Here is a 22933-nt window from a genome sequence, read left to right as displayed (position 1 = left end):
AACCTGTGGCAGAAGGGACCAGAGGGACCTCACCGGCCCGTGGATTTTTATTCTCAATCTTTTAACGATACTGAGAGTCAGTATACTGATTTTGAAAAGGGACTTTTATAGCTGGTAAGGGCTTCACAGCAGACAGAGCGTTTGTGTACAGCTCAGAAGGTAATAGAGGAACTTTCAGATTGTTAAATGCTGTTAAGGAAGGAAAAACTCCTCCTGAAGGGATAGCTCAGAAGCCCACTGTAAGGAAGTGGTATGCCTATCTCACTGGAATAGGAGACATTTTAACGATGGAAGAGGGACGTGTGAAAAACACAAAGTTTCATAAGGATGTAAATCCTGCGTCTGAGTTTAAGGCATGGACTCCTAATTTATCCCCAGTCAAAGAAGCCCCTCCTTTGATGGAAGACAGCAATTTAGATGGTATGTGGTTTAGTGATGCCTCATCTCACAGAGAAGGAGGATCTTGGAAATACAGGGCTGTAGCTCTGGAGGTTAATACCAACCAAACACAGGTAGTGGAAGGGGATGGTAGGGCTCAAATAGGGGAGTTACGAGCTGTGCTGCTGGCTGCCCAAAATGGAGCCACTTATATTTCTACTGATTCATATGCAGTATATAAGGGAGCCAGGGAACGGATAAGCCCCTGGGAAACAAATGACTGGGTGGTAAATAGAAATCCAGTATGGCAAGCAGAGTTAAGGAAGTAACTGTTAAAAATTGGGAATGAGCTACTGACACATGTAGGTTGGGTGAAAGGACATGACTCTTCTAAAACTATCCAGGCCAGGTTTAATAACCAAGTAGATGATTTAACCCATATTCGTGCTATCAGCATTTCTCCATGGATTAGGATAAAAGAGGATGGACATGATTCGCAGAGGTTGTTAGACTGGTTGCATATGAAACGGGGACACTCAGGCACACACAGAATCACAGAATCACAGAATCACCAGTTTGGAAAGGACCCACTGTATCATCGAGTCCAACCATTCCTAACACTCCCTAAACCATGTCCCTAAGCACTTCATCCACCCGTTCCTTAAACACCTCCAGGGAAGGCGACTCGACCACCTCCCTGGGCAGCCTGTTCCAGTGCCCAGTGACTCTTTCTGTGAAGAATTTTTTTCTGATATCCAACCTGAACCTCCCCTGGCGGAACTTCAGGCCATTCCCTCTTGTCCTGTCCCCTGTCACTTGGGAGAAGAGGCCAGCTCCCTCCTCTCCACAACCTCCTTTTAGGTAGTTGTAGAGAGTAATAAGATCTCCCCTCAGCTTCCTCTTCTCCAGGCTAAACAACCCCAGCTCTCTCAGACGCTCCTCAGAAGACTTGTTCTCCAGACCCTTCACCAGCTTCATTGCTCTTCTCTGGACACGCTCCAGAGCCTCAGCATCCTTCTTGTAGTGAGGGGTCCAGAACTGAACACAGTATTCGAGGTGCGGTCTCACCAGTGCCGAGTACAAAGGGAGAATCACCTCCCTGGGCCTGCTGGTGACCCCATTTCTGATACAAGCCAAGATGCCGTTGGCCTTCTTGGCCACCTTGGCACACTGCTGGCTCATGTTCAGTCGGCTGTCAACCATCACCCCCAGGTCCTTCTCTTCCGTGCAGCTCTCCAGCCACTCTTCCCCCAGTCTGTAGCACTGCATAGGGTTGTTGTGCCCCAAGTGCAGGACCCAGCATTTGGCCTTGTTAGATCTCATGCCATTGGTCTCAGCTCAGCAGTCCAGCCTGTTAAGATCCCTTTGCAGAGCCTCCCTACCCTCCAGCAGATCGACACTTCCTCCCAGCTTAGTGTCATCTGCAAACTTGCTGAGGGTGCACTCAATGCTTTCATCCAGGTCATTGATAAAGACATTGAACAGAGCTGGACCCAGTACTGAGCCCTGAGGAACTCCACTTGTAACTGGCCTCCAGCTGGAGTTAACTCCATTGCCCACCACTCTCTGGGTCCGGCTATCCAACCAGTTTTCATCCCAGGAGAGTGTGCACCTGTCCAGGCCAGAGGCTGACAGTTTCTGAAGCAGAATGCTGTGTGAAACTGTGTCAAAGGCTTTACTGAAGTCCAAGAAGACTACATCCACAGCCTTTCCCCCATCCAGTAGTTGAGTGATTTTGTCATAGAAGGTGATCAGGTTAGTTTAGCAAGATCTGCCCTTTGTAAACCCATGTTGACTGGGCCTGATCACCCGGTTCTCTTGCATGTGCTTCATGATAGCACTCAAGATTACCTGTTCCATGACTTTGCCTGGCACTGAGGTGAGACTGACAGGCCTGTAGTTCCCCGGATCCTCTCTGCAAACCTTCTTGTATATGGGCACAACATCAGCCAGCCTCCAGTCTAGTGGAACTTCCCCAGTCAGCCAGGACCGCTGGAAGATGATGGATAGGGGTTTGGAAAAGACATCCGCCAGCTCCTTCAATACTCTTGGGTGGATCCCATCCGGCCCCATAGACTTGTGGGCGTCTAGCTGGGCAAGCAAGTCTCTAACCGCCTCCTCTTGGATCATGGGAGCCTCATTCTGCTCCTCTAACTCTTGGGTTTGTAAACAGAAGGAACAACTTTCTTCGCTATTAAAGAGTGAGGTGAAGAAGGCATTAAGTACCTCAGCCTTGTCCTTATCCCCTGTTACTGTTATTCCTTCTGCATCCAATAGGGACTGGATATTCTCCCTCGTCCTCCTTTTCCTGTTAATGTATTTGTAGAAAGACTTTTTGTTGTCTTTCACAGACTTAGCCAATTTGATTTCTAGTTGGGCCTTGGCCCTCCTGATTTTTTCCCTGCATGATCTCACTTCCTCCCTGTAGTCCACCCAAGATGCCTGTCCTTTCCTCCAAAGCACATAGAGCTTCTTCTTATTATTGACACATCTTGAGATCTCCCTGCTCCACCAAGCTGGCTTTTCCCCCTGCCCACTCCTTTTCCGGAACACAGGGATGGCCTGCTCTTGAGCTGCTAGGATTTCATTTTTCAAGAGCGCCCAGCCCTCGTGGGGTCCCTTGCCCTGAAGGACTGTTTCCCATGGGACTTTGCTAATCAACCTTCTGAACAGGCCAAAGTCTGCCCTCTGGAAGTTTAATGTGATAGTTTTGTTAGTCCCCTTCTTTGTCCCACCTAGAACTGAAAACCCTATCATCTCATGATCGCTTAGTCCCAGGCGTACTCCAACCGTCAAATCCCCAACAAGACCTTCTCTATTCGCAAACAGCAGGTCTAGGAAGGCACCCTCCCTTGTTGGTTCACTAACCAGTTGTGCGAGAAAGTTGTCTTCCATGCACTCCAGGAACCTCCTAGACTGTTTCTTTCTGCTGTATTGTACTCCCAGCAGACATCCAGAAAATTAAAGTCACCCACAAGGACAAGAGGCAGAGATTTAGAGACTATCCCCAGCTGTTTATAGAAGAGCTCATCAGCTGCTTCTTCTTGGCTGGGTGGTCTGCAACAGACTCCTATCACAAAGTCCCCCTTCTTGTGGGCTCCTCTGATTTTAACCCATAGGCACTCGGTCCCATCCTCACCATAATCCAGTTCAAGAGTATCAAAGCACTCTTTAACATAGAGGGCTACACGATCTGTATCAGGAGGCATTGGCTAGAGGATGGCTGACTATTCAGGAAAAGTGTACCCAGATATTTACGGGATGTGCCTCATGTCGTTTGAGATTAGCACTTTGGGACACGGTTTAATAGGCTCTGTGGTGTTGGGCTGATGGTTGGACCAAACGATCTCATTAGTCTTTTCCAACCTTCATGTTTCTATGATTCTAACTGCAGCTGAAGACAACGTCAAAGACAGTTCCATGAAGCAACTGGGCAGCAAACAGCTCCTGACATCACCTCAAGCAGCAAGACTGACCAAAATCTCACAGCACAAGAGCTACTCTGTGACAATGGCCATAAACATACCCACCTTTGCCATCCTACTGGATCAACAATGGCCAAAGGAAAGGTACCGCACAACTGCATTCCATTTCAAAAAGGGGACTACGCAAAAATGAGGAAGCAGTGCCCAAGCGAAGAAAACAGAAAGGCTTATAATCTCCATGAAGTTGAACAGAAAAAGATAATAAAGACGGCCAAAAAAGAAATTGAGCAACAGGAAAGGCCTTCAATCTAACCACAACTCTTCCTTCCAATACAAAGAAAAAGGAAATTAAAGGCTTAACAAGCACTTAGGTATGGTAATGTCACGATAGAAACAGCTAATGTAATTTTCCGTCGTTGTGTGCTCAGTGGAGGGAGGAGCTGGCAAGTTCCACACGCCAGAACAACTTTTTACAGGAGAACTCAGAGGGCACATCTCAAACCAAAGTGGCCACAGGAAGTGTCCAGCAATGCAAGAGCTACACAAAATGAACCAGCAAATGGCCAACAACAGGTGGTATTCACCCAAGAGATGTCGAAGAACTCAAGGATGAAGCAGTGATGCCACTAATTCTAGTATGCAACTTCTCGCTTAGAACCGCAACAGAGCAAATCAAATTTGAAGTCAGTTTTCTAAAAACGCACCTGGGGACGTCTGGGATGCAACACAATGGTAAACCTGATATGAGTACTGAACAACTTAATAGCAGCTATTATTAAAAATAACCCCAGAATTAACAGATACCTAAAGTAAATTTAACAAACCAAATCAATACTCTGAACGGTCAGAGCAGTGTGAAGACACAAGCACACAGGCGGATAAGGGAAATCTCATTGATATTGCCTTCCAGGTTTCCTGACAGCCTTCATTAAAGGCTTTTAAGAAAACTTATCAGCAACAGCACAGAAGGGCAGGTCTCACATATATTAAAAATGTGTTTAAAGACGGAGATAAATGTCCAGTTCTCACTGGTCACAAGTGGAAGGGATCAGCTCTTCATCATATTCCTAAACAACCTACAAAAGGGCGTGCGTGAACTTTGGGGCGATACAGCTTGCGGATCATTTTAAATCGCTCAGAGCAGCAAAGACAAAGGCCTGTTGAGAAGAATGATAGAAGTGTGATGACTGGCCAATAAAGTGGTGGAGGAAATCTAATGTAGGAGTGCATCTGTTAAAGAAAATGCTAGCTCCACCTGATAACTAAAGGACTCTACGCTAACTATTGATGCACAGGAATGAGGGCAGTTTGATGAAAACATCAAGGCAACACTCACTAGAGATCAGGAAAAGGATCTTATGCAGTACAAATTAACAGATAAAAAGAGCGTGCTAAACAGAGCCTGTCATTACACCACTCTGTAATGGTTTACCCACACTCAGTGCGCAGGACCCACCTGAACTGTAAAGGTTCAGAGAACAGCAGCAAAGATGACCAAAGGCATGAAATGGCTTTAATGTGAAGAACAACTAACAAGGCCAGGGCTCTTCAAGCTGCAGAGGAGACAACTGAGGGGGAATGTGACACAGATATGTAAAGTCACGCATGGCTTGGAGGCGAGTATGGAAGAGCCGTCTCTTCTACACCACGAGTAAAGGGATGTTAGATTATGATTGCAGGTAGGAGTTACACAAGTAGGTGCATTTTATAGGATGTACGGTTCAGGTGCAAAACCTTTAGGTCTTGTCCCTGGAATGCTAACAGCACGCATGTGGATTCAAAGGGAAACTGCCCACATCTGTGGACTCAATGCAGGATCTAGGAAAATCACTTTTGGCTCAGAATATCCCTACAACCATGAATCTGAAGGGTGTGACAGGACTCAGGGGAGGCATTATACAACATTTGCCCACTTCTCATGTTTCTCCCCAGACATGATTTTAGCCACTCTTGATTTCCCACACTAAACTAGACCACGAAACGCTAGTTTTAACTTGAACCACTGTAGCTGTTCTTTCATTGCTGTTATAATGGTACTTTTTCCCATCTGACTGAGAAATCTTGTGGATAATGCGCACGTTGTTGGCACATGAGGAATACCTGGGCATCATTCGTAATTTTCCTCTTGACTTTCCTCATCACTAGACATTTGATAGTTGCTGTGAAAGAGTTAACTGCAGGGCTAGGCATGGAGACCTCAATGGCTTATTTAATCCTATTTCCTGCTGTCACTTGCAAAGATTTTGTATAACTCCTACAAACAGAACAACACTCCTAGTTTTGCTTCCTCTGCTACCAGCGAGAGGTACTATACATATTCCCCACTGCTCTGCTGAGGGGAACCTTCATCTCATTTCCAATTACATTGTGTTGGTGTCAAATTTTCTGCATGTTTTTGCTTCTCATGGCAAAGCTGCACTTCAGCTTACATGGTCTATGTCCCTCCCATGAATTTACTTTCCTGATGTAGTCATAGACAGCGATTACTTCCTCTTCCTGTTCTCTCCTCTGCCCCAGGAGCTTTTGCTTTGCCACTATGTATTCAGTTGCTACAGGGTGACAGATGACTGGAAATACTTTGCTACTGGGATAATGTAAGCATGCTCCATCTCAAGGGCTTCCCTTTCCTCCGATCATCTTAGAGGCACCTCAGAGCAGAAAGACAAAATGTGCTGCTCGCTTTCCTTAAATCCTAAGGCTTGGGAAACACCAATTGCACTCTGTTTGGCCAGGATTCTATGATTTTGGTGCTGGGCAGGGAGAAAGAAGAGAGGAGGCAGGAGCAGATGAAAGGGACGGCCAAGCAGGGATCGGGTATATGTAACAGGAATGGAAAGTGGCTGATCCTAGAAGTCATTTTGGGTGGTCTTCTCTGAAAAGACCGTGAGTAGAGACTTAGGCACTCGTGCAACGACATGGGAACCCCGGACCTGCGTGGTCCCGGGTTTGCCTTCGCGGAAACCTCGGGGGCTGCAGAGGTGGTGGACACAGATCCCTCCTTGCTGAAGGCCACGCGTTCCCCAGAGTCTAGGGGACAGCACAGACACTTCGCAGCCCACCCCGCGGCGGGCGGGGGGCGGGCTGGTGGCGCAGGGCGGGGGTTGTGTTTGAGTGGGACGGGCCGAAAGGTGGTCATAGGGGGCGTGGTCAAAGCGCTGTCCATGGGGCGGGGCCTGTGGATCAGGGCGAAGCTGGGGGCGTAGCCGCGATTAAAGGGGCAGAGCTGGGGCGGAGCCTAGGTGCAAGGGCCGGAGCTGGGGTGGAGCTGCGGCGCAGGGGCGGAGCTGGGGGCGAAGCTGTCGTGCAAGCTGTGGTGCTGCAGCGGAGGGGGCGGATCTGCGGGACAGGGGCGGAGCTGGAGGCGGAGCTGTTGGGCCGATATTCGGTGGAGGGGGCGGAGCTTCGGGGCTGGGGCGGAGCTGGAGGCGGAGCTGTGGGGCGGAGCTGCGGTGGACGGGGCGGAGCTGCGGGGAAAGGCGCGGAGCTGCGGGACAGGGGGCGGAGCTGGGGGGCAGATCTGCGGTGGAGGGGGCGCACCTGCGGTGGAGGGAGCAGATCTGCGGAGCAGCGGGCAGAGGTGCGGTTCAGGGGTGGAGCTGTGGGCGGAGCCGCGGAGAAGGGGGCGGTGTGTGCTGCTTTCCGCCGCCAGGGGGAGCCGCGCCCCGCCCTTCCCGCCGCGGAGCGGCCTGGGAGCGCCCCGCTCCTCCCCGCCCCTCCCCTGGCGCGGGGCACGCGCCGGCGGCTGCGGCAGGGCCCGCTCCCCGCCATGGCGGCGGAGCGTGGGGGCTGCGCGCTGGAGGCGCTGCCGCCCGAGGTGCGCGAGAGCCTGGCGGAGCTGGAGCTGGAGCTATCGGAGGGTGAGCGGAGCGGGGCGGCCGCGCGATGCTGCCGCTCGGGCTCGGCTGGGCCGGGCGCGTTGCGAAACCAGCTGCTTTAAAACACGCGTCGCTAATTGTGGCCCAATCCCCGACGCGTCCACGCGTCTCCGGAGGGTTTCGCGCTTCCGCGCGCTGAGGCGCAGGGCGGCACCCGCCCCGACGTGGCCCCGCGGTTCCCCTCGGCCCACGCGGCCCTCGCCGTGTCCAGAAGCTACCATTCCTCCCTTTCCCTTCGGGGCTGCGTGTGGAGCAGCCCTGCGGGATCCCCTCGGTCCCTGGGCAGGGCGGCAGGAGCCTGCGGAGTAGGGCTTTCCGATGCGTGCGCTACCTGCCCCGCGCTCTCTTTAGGGAACGATTCCCGGGTCGCCTTTTCCTCGGCCCCAGTGCGGAGCCTTCGGTGCGGAAGCGAAGTCTGAGCTCAGTAACTTTGTTGTCCAAGTTCAGCTCGTCCGTGCAGGCCGGCTGCAGTGCTGGGAGCCGAGCGGGGCACGGGCTGCTGCTTGTGCAACAGGAGCTGCTGTGGCGCCGAGTCCAGAGAGGTGATTCTGGCGCTGGTGAGGCCGCACCTCGAATCCTGTGTTCAGTTCTGGCCCCTCGCTACAAGAAGGATCTTGAGGTTCTGGAGCGTGTCCAGAGAAGAGCAACAAAGCTGGTGAAGGGGCTGGAGAACAAGTCTTACGAGGAATAGCTGAGAGACCTGGGGTTGTTTAGCCTTGAGAAGAGGAGGTTGCAGAGAGGAGGGAGCTGGCCTCTTATCCCAAGAGACGGGACAGGACAAGGGGGAATGGCCTCAAGCTGCGCCAGGGGAGGTTCAGGCTGTATATCAGGAAAAAAAATTCACAGAAAGGTTCACTGAGCACTGGCAGAGGCTGCCCAGGGAGGGGGTAGAGTTACTATCGCTGGAGGTGTTTAAAAGATGGGTAGACGAGGTGCTCAGGGACATGGTTTAGTGGCAGATAGGAATGGTTGGACTTGATGATCCAAGAGGTCTTTTGCAACCTGCTTGATTCTATGATTCTACGACTCATGAGCTGCAGTCGTGTGCAGCGGGTGCCACATGCTCTTGGTGTGTGCCTGCTGGCGCTAGCTGAGCAGCCAGGATGTCCTGGTGTTGGCTCCTCCTTTGTGTAAGTCCTGACTGTGTGTTTGTTTAACCGCTGGAATCTTTCTTTATCTATGGGTCCGCAGGATGTTAAATCCGTGAAGCAGCTAATGATCGCGAACTGTCTTAGTATGGAGCATTGATACTGAAATATGTATGGCTGTATACCCACTAGATTAATTATGTGATTAGATAAAGTGGTAATGCTAGATCAAACTTCTTGACCCTTCTGAAGACTTGATCTATGATCTTAGGTACAATCTTTGATCTGATGTGCGATTCCTTTTCTGTATTGCCTAAATGACTTGAAAGCATTTGTGGGTGTGTTCCTGTTCTGCGGTCACTTGATGTTCGTATTTGGTGCTTTTAATGGACCCCTCAGTTGTTAATATTCAGAACTTGCTTACTTGAAAAAGAAGGAGGAATAGGGATCTGGGATTAGATACTTGCATTTGAATCTATCTAAATTGGATACAAGTATTATGTAGTACCTTACTACTTCCAGAAGTAAATTGATACCCATACAGTTTTGCCATTACTTCGCTTTTTATTTGAGCAGAATCCAGTCCATAGTGGAAGGCCAGTGCTGATGATGACTTCCTCAAGCTTTCAGCAGTCTTTTGGCATATGTGCAGTGCTCTTCTGCACTTTATGTGTAGATGTTGTAGCTGACCTCAGCCTTAACGAAGGGGGGTGTGTGTGTGTGAAAACAGGAGGACTGCAGGGAGATTTAATGGGCAATTTATTATGCTGAATACACTATAAATTGTAGAAGGTCATTCTTGTGAGGATGGTACCATGATTTGAGAGGAAGTATGAAAGGAGGAAAAGAAAAGAAGAAATGTGACAGCAAGTTCCCTTTCTGCTTTGTATGTGTACATTGTTAATTGAAGTGTCATGTATGATGTGCTGGGGAAGGAACAACATATATTCTCTTCGATTGCATTATTTTCACCTATAAATAAATCAGGAAGATAATGAAAAGCTTTCTATGGTCTTGCCCCAGGCTGTCATACGGAAAGCTGGGAAAAGTGGTTGCATTTAGATTTAGAGAAAAATAAAGACAGAGTACAGTGCTACTTTCTAAAGACAACGCAAAACCAAAACAAAGTCTTCACTTAGAAGAGTTTTGGATGGGGAGGGAACTCAGTTCTTGCTACAGTTCTGATCATGTGTAATGGGACAGATTCTTCCACTTTTACAGAGTACTAATCACTTGATTGACAGTTGTTTGTATTCTTCATGTACGAGAAGAATAATAGTTGGATAAAAAAAAAGAAGAAGAATAGTTGGATAAAAAAAAAAAAAACACCCAAAACCAAACTGGAACAGTGCTGCTATGTTGCTTTGCTAGATCAATACCGCAATTTTTAGCTGAAAAAAATTAGTGGGTTTTTTTTAGTGAAAAGTAAAAGATCTGCCGCAACGTTTTTGAACAATAAGGACAATTTGGAGATGGTGATTAGCAGCTGAACTGAATTGTAGCTCATTGATCTGTAGGCTAAACTTTCTTACTGTAGTATTGTAAGGTACTGCGACTTTCTGATGTAATGGAAAGATATGGAGTTCCCTAATCAGCCTGGCAGGATCTTCTGTAAAAGCATTAAAGTGGTGCTGTGGAAGTCCAATACTTTATTTTCTTATTAGTCAGTACAAAATGTTTGGGTTTTTTTCTGTGCTCTGAAAGAGAACTAGGGCTGTAGCCCACCACTCCGTTTGAAAAACAATCCAATTTGCAGTGGAGATTTTGTAGGAAAAACATTCTTTTTTAAAGCCCTACCTGGTTTATGATAGTTTATTATATACCTGTGTTTATTATGTGTCTAAAGGTGTTTGTACACTGCTTTTCATTAAGATGTGATAATTTTGAAGAGCAGGTCTTACTTAGACATAAATGTTACTTGTATAATTTGTCTATTCATTAAATCCATCTTTTAGTTGAAAGCTATGCCTTGAAACAACTTTTGACTGTTCTCTTGTGCAAAGGACTCCTCAATTTTACACTTCTTAGAGCTTTCCCACTATTTCTGCTACAGCTTTTCCATGGCACATAGCTATAATTCGCTGGCTTATGAAATAAGATGCATGTTTTGGGTAAGAGAGGGAAGGCATGAAAGTTTTCCTCTGGCCTAAGTAAATCTTGACATTTAAAGAACTTTTTGTGAAGAGAGATTGGCACTATACTTCTACCATTTATTTCAGTAGCTTCACCTGTAGTCTCCCGAGCCTAGGGGATGTGGGTCATGTTTGGCTTCTTCTCAGTCATCTGTGCAAGAAGATGCCTTGCTTGTGCTTTTCTAATCCAAGGGCAGTATATGGAGGAGTAGGTGTTATTAAAGATAAAATGGTATTCTATGTCTACATGGCATTGAGGACCATCTCCACTGCTGCTATGTTGCGTGGCTTTGTCTTCTGGAGTTGTTCATAATGGCTGTGCCCACAGCTGACAGCTCAGGTTCTTACAGGAACGCTCAACTACATTTGTTTCTTTACTTGAAATTTTTTTGTGCTTGTTGCTGTCTCATTCTGATGAGACTGGTCCGTTTGGGTGTATAACGCACAGTTTGCATTCAGTAAATGTTACACAAAAGCTGAGGAAAGAAAACCGTGGATTTGCAGACTTGCATGTGGCTGTTTGACCAGTATTTGAATGCTGCAATGCTCTTCCCTTTTTTTTTTGACTGAATTTCTGATTAGCTTTAGATGTAAATGTATGGATTTGTGTTTTCTTCTGTTTCCTAGGAATTTGTAGGTCAGGCTTGTTTTGGAACCTAGCTGAAAATCCTAACAGAGATTACCTACTACACAGAGGCTGAAGATATTTTTTTCTAGTCCTAATCTATTTCATTACCTCACTGATTGCCAGATGGGAAATGCTTTTCTTGATGACTTCTATCAAATAGGCTATAATATTACTCCTGAGGTAGAAATGTATTGTCATGTAGTTTCCTGTCCTAATTAAAACTTGATTTTGCTGTTTATTTGCGGTCATTTTAATACTTGGAAATAAACATAATCTGAGGCCATTGGTGAGAAGAGCAGTTGGAGCTAGGGAGACAGATGTGTTGTAAGTGGATGGTGGCCTGTGAAACTTGACCTGCAGCCTCTTTGTTGCCTAATTTCAGGGCATCTCCAACAGAAACTGTTAATTGTGTGATAGTACATGGTGCTTGCCAAATGCCCATGGGGACTGAGTAAGTCTACACAGCTTGTTCTTGCATGTTACACCCAGCGCAAGTCTTGGGGATCAGCTGACTGTCCTTCAGGCTAGTTCATATCCTTAGGTCTACTTTGTGACTGAAATTGTCACACAATGTTCAAAGGGAAGCGGGTTTCTGATCTATTTTTTTGTTTATTTGTTTATTCATTATGAAACAGTCTTGTGGCAAGGAGTAGTTGCCATTGCAGGCTTTGTGGTTGCTGTACACAAGGGATCCTTTAAATCTGATCATGTAAGGTAGCTGAAGAAGGGCTCTGAGGGCTCGTTGTTGGTGACTATCAATTGATGGAAACTGATGATTACCTGTCTGGAGGTCAGGTAATATTGTAGTCTTTATGAATACTGGCTGCTTTTGTGCTGTATTATATATAAATGGACAAGTGGTTGCCAACTCAAACATGCCTTATATCGGTACAAGCATGCTTGAATCCTTTCATCAAAATATGCCTATACCTAGGCTGGTTTTGGCTTGAACAGGTTTTGATTCTACAGCTGCACCATGATGTAGCTAACTATACCTTCGTGTGAAATATTCAGAGAATCTAGTTATAATGGCTTGATCTTGTCGGAGTCCAGTGTTTGCTTGGTGGCTCTTTAAGCATGTTCTCAACTCACGTCATTCTTCGGTTTATGTAGTTTAATGCATGTATTATGGGATTATTATTAGGGAGAGATTCTATTATTTAAGGAAAAGGAGGGGCTTTTGATAGCCTGTTGCAAGTGAAGAATTTAATTTGTTGCTGTTTGGAATAGACACAACAAACACATTTATGGATTCCAATATACTTACAGCCTTCTTTGAGGATGTCTTCTAGGAGATTAAAGCTGGTGCTTTCCCGGTGGTAGGCTGTTGTTCCAAAATCTCGTTTTTGTTTATGCCCAAGCTTACTGGGGTTATGACAGCTTTAATGAAACTATTGATATTAAACTCTAAAAAGGAAATAGCATCCTTACTTGGTGTGGTCCAGAGTGGCATATTTGTTCTGCAAGTGCGATCAGAATCTTGGTAATCTGACTCAGGCAGACGGGAGTTCCTTTGAAGGCTACGTGTCTGTTGAGATACAGTCCATCTGGGTGACCTGTAGGTAGACACTTTGTATGTGGGATGCTTCCATCCATTGTGCTCCTTGTGGCCACAGCACGTTTTGAAGGCTTTTCAAGCACCGAGCCTTGCCCTAACCATGAAGTAGTTTGCTGGTATAGCCTCACCAGCAGGAACTTCTTGTTCAGTGTTCCTCCTGGACACCAGCAAGAAAGATTTGACAAAAATCTGCCTTTTCTAGTATTTGCCATTTATAGACACTGGAAATATACTAATAGCTTATGTCATAATATGATGGTAGATACAAATAATCTTTTATTCTGGCTTTTTATTATAATTCATATTGCCAATTTTTTTTTGAGTTTTTCCTTCTTCCCAGTTTGTTTGTTTGTTTCTTTCTTTCTTTCTTTCTTATCCCTTTGTTCATAGAGTCTATTTCAAAGTAAACAGGTACTTCAGAAGAAAATTAGAAATGTAGCATTTCTTTATTTATCCTTAAAATGATATTCCACACTACTGCAGAAACTGCCAATTACACTTAACAGGTTGATGGTGATATCTGAATGGTGTGTGCTTGCATTGGGCAGTATCAGTTCTAGCTCCTTCCTTTCTTCTAGAAAAGAGTACCATAGTGGTATTTTGCTTCTTCCCTTTCTGCTCTATTATCCTTTGTCTAGTGGCTTTCTGATGAAGTTTGGGGGCACCCTTCCACTGCTGTAGGAGATCATTCTTTCCATTTCCCATCTTGTACTTGTTTTTTAAAACGGGAACCTTCTGCTTGCCTTGCTTCTCTGTTCTCTGGCTGCTGTGAAGGGAGCCTCAGGGGACCTCTGTCCGTCGTCCCTGGGCTCTGGGTACAGTACTCCTTCACCAGACTGAAACAAAAATTGTCCTGGATCCAGCCTGTAATGAAACGTCCTTGCTGGTTGTAGCAGCATTTTGTCCTTCTAGAACTCGAAATGTAAAAACTCTTATAAATTGTGATGCAAATCAATATGTTTGTGTCCCACAGATCTGCAATTAATCAGATACAAGGAAATACAAGTCACTCAATATTTTATCAGATAGGGTTTGAAAAAGCAATTTGCATGTGGAGAACTGAAATCCTGTAATGGTAGGTGGTTCAATGATAACTAGAGGGCTTTCAGCTCCATCCTGCCACGAAGAGGTTTCTTCAGGGCAGTTCCAGAACTGCAGCTTTTTTGGAGGTGAGGAAAGGTGAGGGTTTGGATTCTGTTTTTTTTTCCTATTGCAACAAGGCAGGTAGGTAGGAGTAGGCCAGCAATGAAGGGTATATGCCCTATGGAGGGTGGCAGCACAACTGTGAGGCTGAAAAGAGAAGTCCTGTGGAACGGTATAAAGATTATAGATGAGCAATTTCTTTGTGCGGAGCAGATTCAGCTCACAGATTCTGGTTAGCACCAGGTGCTATGCAAAGTCAGTGGTGGGAATCTGTCACATGCAGGAGCAGTGGTGTTTCCCCCTTAACCAGGCATTAGGTTCTTATCTGTCTTGTGAGTTCACACTGGCTGACACATTCCCCTCTGACAGCCCACCCTGCTCTGAATGCGCTGCTGAGTCCATCCCATGGCTGTAGTGGTGTGTGCTATGCATGAGCCATACCATGCTGCATGCTTCTGCTGATTATTGTCCCCTGTACCAGGGTGGACGCTCATCCTGGAACTTTGTAGTTATGATCCAAGGTAACAAAGCAAGGGAGATTTCCAGCTGACTGTCACACTGTGTCCTGTGATAACTGTAGGGTTTTTACCGTTGGTCTTTGATCTGGCCTCTTTTTAGCAGAAACAGTCTGCAGGCAATGATTATGTGCTGCAGTGAAAAGTGTGATAACAGGATAAGCTTTTTGGCATAAGGGAGTGAAATGGCACTTCACTTTCCTTAAGAGGAGATACACCTGATGGGTATTCCCTGAGCCATTAATTCTTTTCCTTGCTGTCCCCCAATGTTTTTTTCATTACCGGCTGTTATTCACTGAGCCCATAACCAGTGACCACAGTAAAAGTGATGTTGGCTGAATTATAACAAGAGGTAGCCTTGCCGTGTTAAAACGAGCAATGTTTTGACAGTGCAAAATAAAGAGGGATTATCAATTGGTATGAGAGAATTCCCTGTGGTGACTAGAGGTTGCTGTTCGATAGATTGATGACTCATGCAGTATTGATGTTAACAAAATCACATTCATCATATGAAGTAGGTTGTCAATGCCCCTTTAAAAGGGAAATTCTGTACCTCAAAACTTGAGTACTTATTTTGCAGTTGTTTTCACTCAATAGCATATTTGGTAGAACAACTGCAATAAAATTAACTGATGCTGTATAAAGACCATTGCATAGTTTTGCGCTACGAGGAAAATATGACTGTCCACTGCAAAATAATGGTGGTGTGCATAACTCGTTCAGGTTATTTTAAATGGAGATTTTTCTCTAAGTAGAATACCTTTACATTGTGACCAGAGAGGGATCCCCTGCTTCTTGCCAAAAAACTGATCATGTTGACAGTACTACTTTCAGATGGTAAACCACATGATAAAATAGTAGCTTTTGCAGGTTTATAGGTTTGTAGATGTTTTTAATAGCAGTGAAGTAATGTGCATTTAATGACAATGAAGCCTTTGGCTGTTTAGTGGTAATATGCCAGTGGATTTTATTTTAAGACCGAGGAAAGTTGTGTTTAAAAGAAATCTAATTAACAACGGTATAGGAATTAATGTTACTACTTAAGGACTTGGGTTTAGAACTTGTGATCTATTTGATTCCAAACATCCCCTCCCCTCCCCGTTGGGTGAAAGGCTGTGGATGTAGTCTTCTTGGACTTCAGTAAAGCCTCTGACACAGTTTCTCACAGCATTCTGCTTCAGAAACTGTCAGCCTCTGGCCTGGACAGGCGCACGTTCTCTTGGGTTGAAAACTGGTTGGATTGCCGGGCCCAGAGAGTGGTGGTAAATGGAATTAACTCCAGCTGGAGGCCAGTCACAAGTAGGGTTCCTCAGATCTCGGTACAGGGTCCAGCTCTGTTCAATGTCTTTATCAATGACCTGGATGAAGGCATTGAGTGCACCCTTAGCAAGTTTGCGGATTACACTAAGCTGGGAGGAAGTGTGGATCTGCTGGAGGGTAGGGAGGCTCTGCAGAGGGATCTGAACAGGCTGGACCGCTGGGCTGAGACCAATGCATGAGGTTTAACAAGGCCAAATGCCGGGTCCTGCACTTGGGGCACAACAACCCTATGCAGTGCTACAGACTGGGGGAAGAGTGGCTGGAGAGCTGCACAGAGGAGAAGGACCTTGGGGGTAATGGTTGACAGCCAACTGAACATGAGCCAGCAGTGTGCCAAGGTAGGCCAAGAAGGCCAATGGCATCTTGGCTTGTATCAGAAACAGTGTGACCAGCAGGTCCAGGGAGGTTATTCTCCCTCTGTACTTGGCATTGGTGAGACCGCACCTCGAATACTGTGTTCAGTTCTGGGCCCCTCACCACAAGAAGGATGTTGAGGCTCTGGAGCATGTCCAGAGAAGAGCAATGAAGCTGGTGAGGGGGATGGAGAACAAGTCTTCTGAGGAGCAGCTGAGAGAGCTGCAGTTGTTTAGTCTGGAGAAGAGGAGGCTGAGGGGAGACCTTATTACTCCCTACAACTACCTGAAAGGAGGTTGTGGAGAGGAGGGAGCTGGCCTCTTCTCCCAAGTGATGAGGACAGGACAAGAGGGAATGGCCTGAAGCTCTGCCAGGGGAGGTTCAGGTTGGATATCAGAAAAAAATTCTTCACAGAAAGAGTCACTGGGCACTGGAACAGGCTGCCCAGGGGTGGTCGAGTCACCTTCCCTGGAGGTGTTTAAGGAACGGGTGGATGAAGTGCTTAGGGACATGGTTTAAGGGAGTGTTAGGAATGGTTGGACTCGATGATCCAGTGGGTCCTTTCCAACCTGGTGATTTTATGGTTCTATGATGGCTGACATGAATAATCAGAATTTCTTGATATCAATCTTTCTTCTTTTGGAAGGAATGTTAAAATAATGCTGCTTTCTGGTATATTGGTGCAAGGGAACCTCAGCAATTGTAAAAGCTTTAGAATTTTAAATTCTTTAAATATCTTTCATAATTTGGGAACTAACATTCCTTCTAAATTTATGAGTAAATTGGTTTAGTTGTTGAGACAAAATTTGAGTGTCTAATAAAAATATAAAAACCTTTGAAATTATTATAAACTTGTGTCCATTTTTTTTTGTGTTTTAAACCCATGGGTTACGGGCTAAGTCAAGTACACTGAAAAAGTGGACAAGTAAGAAAGATAATTATGGAAAACAATGCCATTGTTTCTGAGGGAAGCTAAAACAGCATCTCATTGCTGAAGCACAGGAGGATTTAGCCATGAAACTGTAGGGAATATAGGATTATTGGCATTCAGTTGTTTTCATACAGTCCAAGGCTAAGAAAACATGCAAAAATCAGAAAAGCTTCAGAGTTTGGGGATATTGGAAAGTTCAAAGTTACATAATTTTGACTGGAAGATGGAGCTGTTAATAGTGGTATGCCAAGACAATTTTCTTGGAAAGGTAGCTTTATTTCCAAAAGAGAAATCTTGTACAAATATGTGTATGTCATAGTATAAAGATTGCACTAAATAAATTTTTTCTGGAGTAAAACATCTAAATACTGCCTAACCTTCTCTATGAGAAAATTGTGTTGGGCTACTTTCCAGTTTTTTTTAAATCTGCCAAATTAATGGATAACAGGGAAGCTGGTAGGAACTCAGGACATGGGATTGTAAAGCTCTGTTACGAGACCTCCGAAGGGTCTAAATTTTCCAGGAGTAAAAAGCAAAATGATCTCATAAAATAATAGAAGTCATAATAGAAAAGTGGATAGTAGCTGGGTGGGATTGTTTTCCTCATACTGAGACTGGAGAGAGAATACTGGGGAACTTGAGAAACCTAGTCAAGTTAGATGAATGGGCAAGGCAGATAAAACTTAGCATTTGTACAGATCATATCTGCAGCTTCTAGATATTAGATGAATGGGAGTTTAATTGATTTAAAATTCCACAGCTGTTTATAAAATGCAGTAAGGCCATTAAAATGTCCTCTGATCATCAGTCAAAATGAAAGGACTAATTATAGCTGTTCAAATCCTTAACTCTAAGAGTATCTGTATTTTTGTATTAGCTGTGTAGGGACCTCTTTATTCCAGACTAAAATCATGTACGGCACTGAAGCATTTATCCATTGTGAACAGAAATGTCTTTGTCTTATGAATGTTTAAACTAATTATTCAAAAAATTTAAACATAATTTGGAATGTCAATTTAAAAATGCTAGTGCATTTTACTTCTTATCTTAGACGTCTTTAAAGTATTGTTGGTAACTGAAATAGTCACCATAGTAAGAGGTGGTTTTGAAGCATAAGGGTGTATTATGTAGAAACTGTTATATTGGAAGAAAAATAACTACAGATTCATGACTTAAGGCAGAAAAATCCATTTGGAGCATTCATGTAGATGTGTAGGTATGCCTCAGTTTTTATTATCATCAGGTGATGATAAAAATTAAATCTTGATTGCATAGCTTTGTAGTGTTTTCCTGAAAAGTCAGGATTCAGACTTCATGGTTTAAAAAAAGTTAAGAAATAAAATAAGCAAAATCCTGTTGACAAGCACCTCAGCAGAACAGGTGGGGTTTTTGGTGTGGTTTTGTTTGTTTGCTTGTTTGTTTGTTAGTGTTTTGTTTTATTTGTTTGTTTGTTTGTTTTTAGTAAGGGAACTTCTGTGCTTGAAATAGAGTTCAAACAGCCTGGTGAATAAGCTTAGATGGAGCAAGTATTGCAACATGAAATGGAGTGGATGTAATCTACCTTTAGGTATCCCTTTCCCTTGTGCTGCTGTTAACCTCTCATGTTCTGTTGGTCCCCATCCATGAGCTCTTGCATTGGGAGCCCATTTGCTTTTACTTTGAAGGAAAAAGCAACAACCCATTAGCATGGATCCTCTGATATTTTTATATTTATTCAGAAACTTTCAGATTTGTATAGTGAATCCAGGCACCAAGTAGTTTACTGTGCTACCTTGTAATCTTTTGAAAAAAAAGCTTCTGTAACATAGCATTTGGAAGGATAATATCAGCAGTGCGTCAGATTTTGCCAAGGCTTTTGTAGGCAAGTGTCAAAATCTGTTGCTTTGAAGTAGGACAGTATCACTGCTAATGAATTTCCCATGTAGACACTCTTTGTTTCGATCTCTTAAGTGTGAGAGACTGAGTGAAAAACAACTGATCAGCAGATAGCTTTATTCTGCAGATACCTGGAAACTGAATACAGGTTATACAGGGTTAAACCATATCCAGTTGTTATCTTTGAAGATGCCAGCTTCTATGCAAGCAGTGCCATCCCTTTTTTTTTTTTTAGAAAAAAAATAAAAATATATATATTCTTATGTGGTCCTGCTTTCTGTATTGCATCCAGTCCCGAACATTCAACAGGTTATTGCTGCTTCATCAGGTTCTGAACACAAACAAGAGGCACTTCTGGGGATCTTGGTAGGACTTCTGAAATAAATACACGCTCAGATAAATCTGAACATAGGACCAGGTGGCTTTTCATACCATAGCATATCTGAATGAGACCATTTTGAGTATAAACAAATACAGATTTTTTTATTTTGGGATTAAAAAATTTCAACACATGGTGCCAGCCTAGTAACTCCCTCACAAGCACCCCCAGTCTGCACCCCTGACCATGACCTTCCTTTTCATGTTCTTTTACATTCTGAAACCTGTGCTATTTTGGCAAACAAATTAAACAAAACACAAACCTATTCAATATTCTGTTCATTGAACAATGTCTCTTCAGCGCACTGGATGAGTCAGAGGTCTTGCTGAAAAATAAATGTAGTCATGTAGATTTTCCCAGTGCTTGCATGCAAGAGACTACATAGGATTGAACAAACTTAAATCTGATGGTTTTGAACTTCCGTATTTGTCTTTAATATTTGTCTGAACTTGCATTTTGGCAGTCAGGCTTTGTATGTTAGTGCTGGATAACGTTTCATATGGTGGAATTTTTTTGTAGTAGGTTTCGCTGTTGTGGCATCAAATATGTGAGCTTTAGAAAGTTCACAGATGAGTACTGTTTTAAAGGAATTGCTTGCAATCTCTTTTATAAAGAGACTCCCAAGTGATTAGTGTTTACAAATCACTTAACAATGATCACTGTTAAGGAGCTATTGGGAAAAGCTGGTGGTAGTGGAAGAGCTTGAGGAAAACGTATCTGCTATTAAGTTGAAGAATTCTGGTATTTCACCATTGGCTGACAACAGTGTAGTTCCTTGCTGCTTGGTATTTCCTTTTGTGCTCTGGGCAGCAGGATACTATCCCATATGCTATCTATGGGACCGAACAGACCTTTTGATGAGCCAGTTCAGACCATTCACTTAAAAGAAAACAGATTCTCCCCACCCATCCCATTTTGTGCCCATAAAGTTTTGTGCCCATAAAGTTGTTTTCCTGGGTTAATCTCACGCAGGTTTTGGAGGAGTCTGAGTGCTAGAGGTGGTGCAAAATTGTGGCAGAAGCAGTTGTTTTGAGCACACTGACAGGGAGCAGGTCTGTCTCTCCAGCTGCAATCCTGCCTTGTGCAGCCGCACCCTTTGCCTACTTGCCAAGGTGAAAAATAGTTTTGTGCCACACCCCTCCTGAGCCACCCTCTTAATGAACTGAAACAATCCTCAGTACATTTAAATGTCCTTTCAACAACATTTGCATTAATAACAGCACCAAACATGCACACCAAATCTGACACCAGCTCTAAATAAAGCTATACAGTGTAAACATGGGCAAGATGCAAAAGAAGATGAAGAGAGCGTAAGTACAACAGAAGAAAAAGGGAAAACCTCTTGAATGAGTTGCCTAGCTTTGACACTCATGATTGTTCCAGTACAGTTATATTTTCTGTCTACTTTATTGATATTTCCTTGTTGTGGTTTAACCTCCGCTGGCAACTTTGCACCATCCAGCCACTTATTCACTCACCCTGCAGTGCGATGGGGGAGAAGATAGGAAGGGTGAAAGTGGGAAGACTCCAGGGTTGAGATAAAGATGGCATAGTAGGACAACAACAGAAGAGAGAGTGAAGATAGTAATAATAGAGTATACAAAGGTGATGCACAATGAATTGCTTATCACCTGGCTGCTGTTACCCAGCCTTGGTCCCAAGCAGTGGCCCCTGGCCCTTGATTGACTTCCTGTTTATATATTGGGCATGATGTTACGTGATATGGAATATCCCTTTGGCCAGCTTGGTTCAGCTGCTTGGCTATGCTCCCACCCAGCCTTTTGCGCACTGCCTCACTGACAGAGCATGGGAAGGTGAAAAAGTCCTCTACTTCTTAGCAACATCCAAAAACTTCAGTGTAAATCAGTGACCAGATTTCAAAAGTGAAAATGAGAATGCAGTTACCCTGTAGGAACTAAGAAGATCTGGTAGTATCAGAAAAAGAGAGCTGGCTGTTTGTTAACGGAACAGAAAACTTACCTGGCACAAAGTGAATGGGTCTGGCTCTTTATTAACTTGCTGGCTGGTGATTTGACCAAGTGTACTTTGTGATCACAGGAGCTCTAAGGCTGCCGTTTGGGAGGGTGCAGTAGTTGGGAGTTACAAGCAGAGCTGTGTCTTTCAGCAGAAGTAACCTGTTAAATTAGCCAAGGTGTGTTACATGACCGGGCTTAGAGAAATTAATCTGCTTTTTTTAATCCTTTTTTTTTTTTTAACTATATTTTCCTTAGTATCCTTTGGCTTTGGCCTGGGAACTACTACACCTGTTTTCTGTTTTTTACCTGCTGACTTTGAAGATCTTCAACTGCCTGTCACTGCTGTTGAAACTGCTAGTGTTATCTTGAGAGAAGGTCTACAGTCGTTTGAGGTAGAATTCTGTAATGCAGCCATTGTGTTGGTCTCCTCCTGCTGATCAACAGTGAGTGTGTGCTCTTGTTTTTCTGACCTGAAGTTAGACTTTCTCTGTATGAAGTTTGTGTTGGTGGCTTGGCAGGAAGAATGCATCATGGTTGGGATATGCAAGATCTGAAAACACAGAGAACTGTCAAAGTAGTCATTGTTTTCTCCAATCCAGTTTGGGGAGAACTGTTTCCCTGACTCAAGAAAGTAAGAAAATGGCCACCAAGAAACCAGAACCTTAATTGGGCAGGTAATATCTAGAGCAATTTTATTTTGCATAACTGGAGGCAGGTGTGATAATATTGCTACAAACACTAAAAGAATGGACGAGAAGATATCCTCTGTATTTTAAAATGTTGTCATTCTCACATTCAGAGCACACAAACATCAAAAAATCATCAAAATGTGACCCATCAAGACTGAAAGAGTAACTGCATTGAGGGCAAATGAATCCCGAGAAATTTTGGGACATAATTGGATTGAAATCCCATATATCTCAAATAATTTGGGAAAGGCAGAACTACCTAAAGGAATTTCCTGTTGGGCATAGGGAATGGACAGAAGATGCTCTGTGCCTTTTTTGAGTCATAACTGAGAGTGTTAAACCTTGTCCACTGGAGTGAGAAAATTTTAAATCAGTAACCAAGGGCAGTTTGCATGCAAGAGCCCTTGAAAAAGGAGGGAAGAGGTTTGCGGAGAAAATCTTTGAGCTGCTGGTGTCCCTTATTTCCAAAGGAAATATTATCCAGAGGATGAAACCAGGCGCTTCAGAGTGGTGATTGAAGGGGGAATTAGAGGCAATAGACTTAAAATGAAGCAGGAAACATCTGTCTGGAGGATATAAGGAAAAGAATTAGGATTGGCCTTTTCACTTTTCAGATCAGAATTTCTAGAGAGGCTGTGCAGTCTCTTCTGGTTTTCAAGATCCAAGT

At 44.3% G+C, this 22933-nt stretch overlaps 1 protein-coding gene across 5 annotated transcripts in view; it reads left to right on the top strand.

Annotated features, from left to right (window-relative positions):
- Nucleotides 1-7498: 7498 nt before the first annotated feature.
- The window catches only part of DIP2A (disco interacting protein 2 homolog A), a 124383-nt gene continuing 108948 nt past the window's right edge, over nt 7499-22933 (top strand). For 3 of the 5 annotated variants that reach the window (XM_054070369.1, XM_054070370.1, XM_054070367.1), the window contains exon 1: nt 7502-7660. In XM_054070369.1, the coding sequence (XP_053926344.1) occupies nt 7570-7660 (91 nt within the window). In that variant the 5' untranslated portion in view covers nt 7502-7569. Of the gene's footprint in view, nt 7661-22933 lie in introns of all 5 variants that reach the window. The other 2 variants (XR_008450473.1, XM_054070368.1) reach the window with 2 other exon arrangements.

This window comes from Cuculus canorus, chromosome 6 (assembly GCF_017976375.1).
Source record: "Cuculus canorus isolate bCucCan1 chromosome 6, bCucCan1.pri, whole genome shotgun sequence".
Classification (NCBI taxonomy): domain Eukaryota; kingdom Metazoa; phylum Chordata; class Aves; order Cuculiformes; family Cuculidae; genus Cuculus; species Cuculus canorus.
This window is presented reverse-complemented; position numbering and strand designations above follow the sequence as displayed.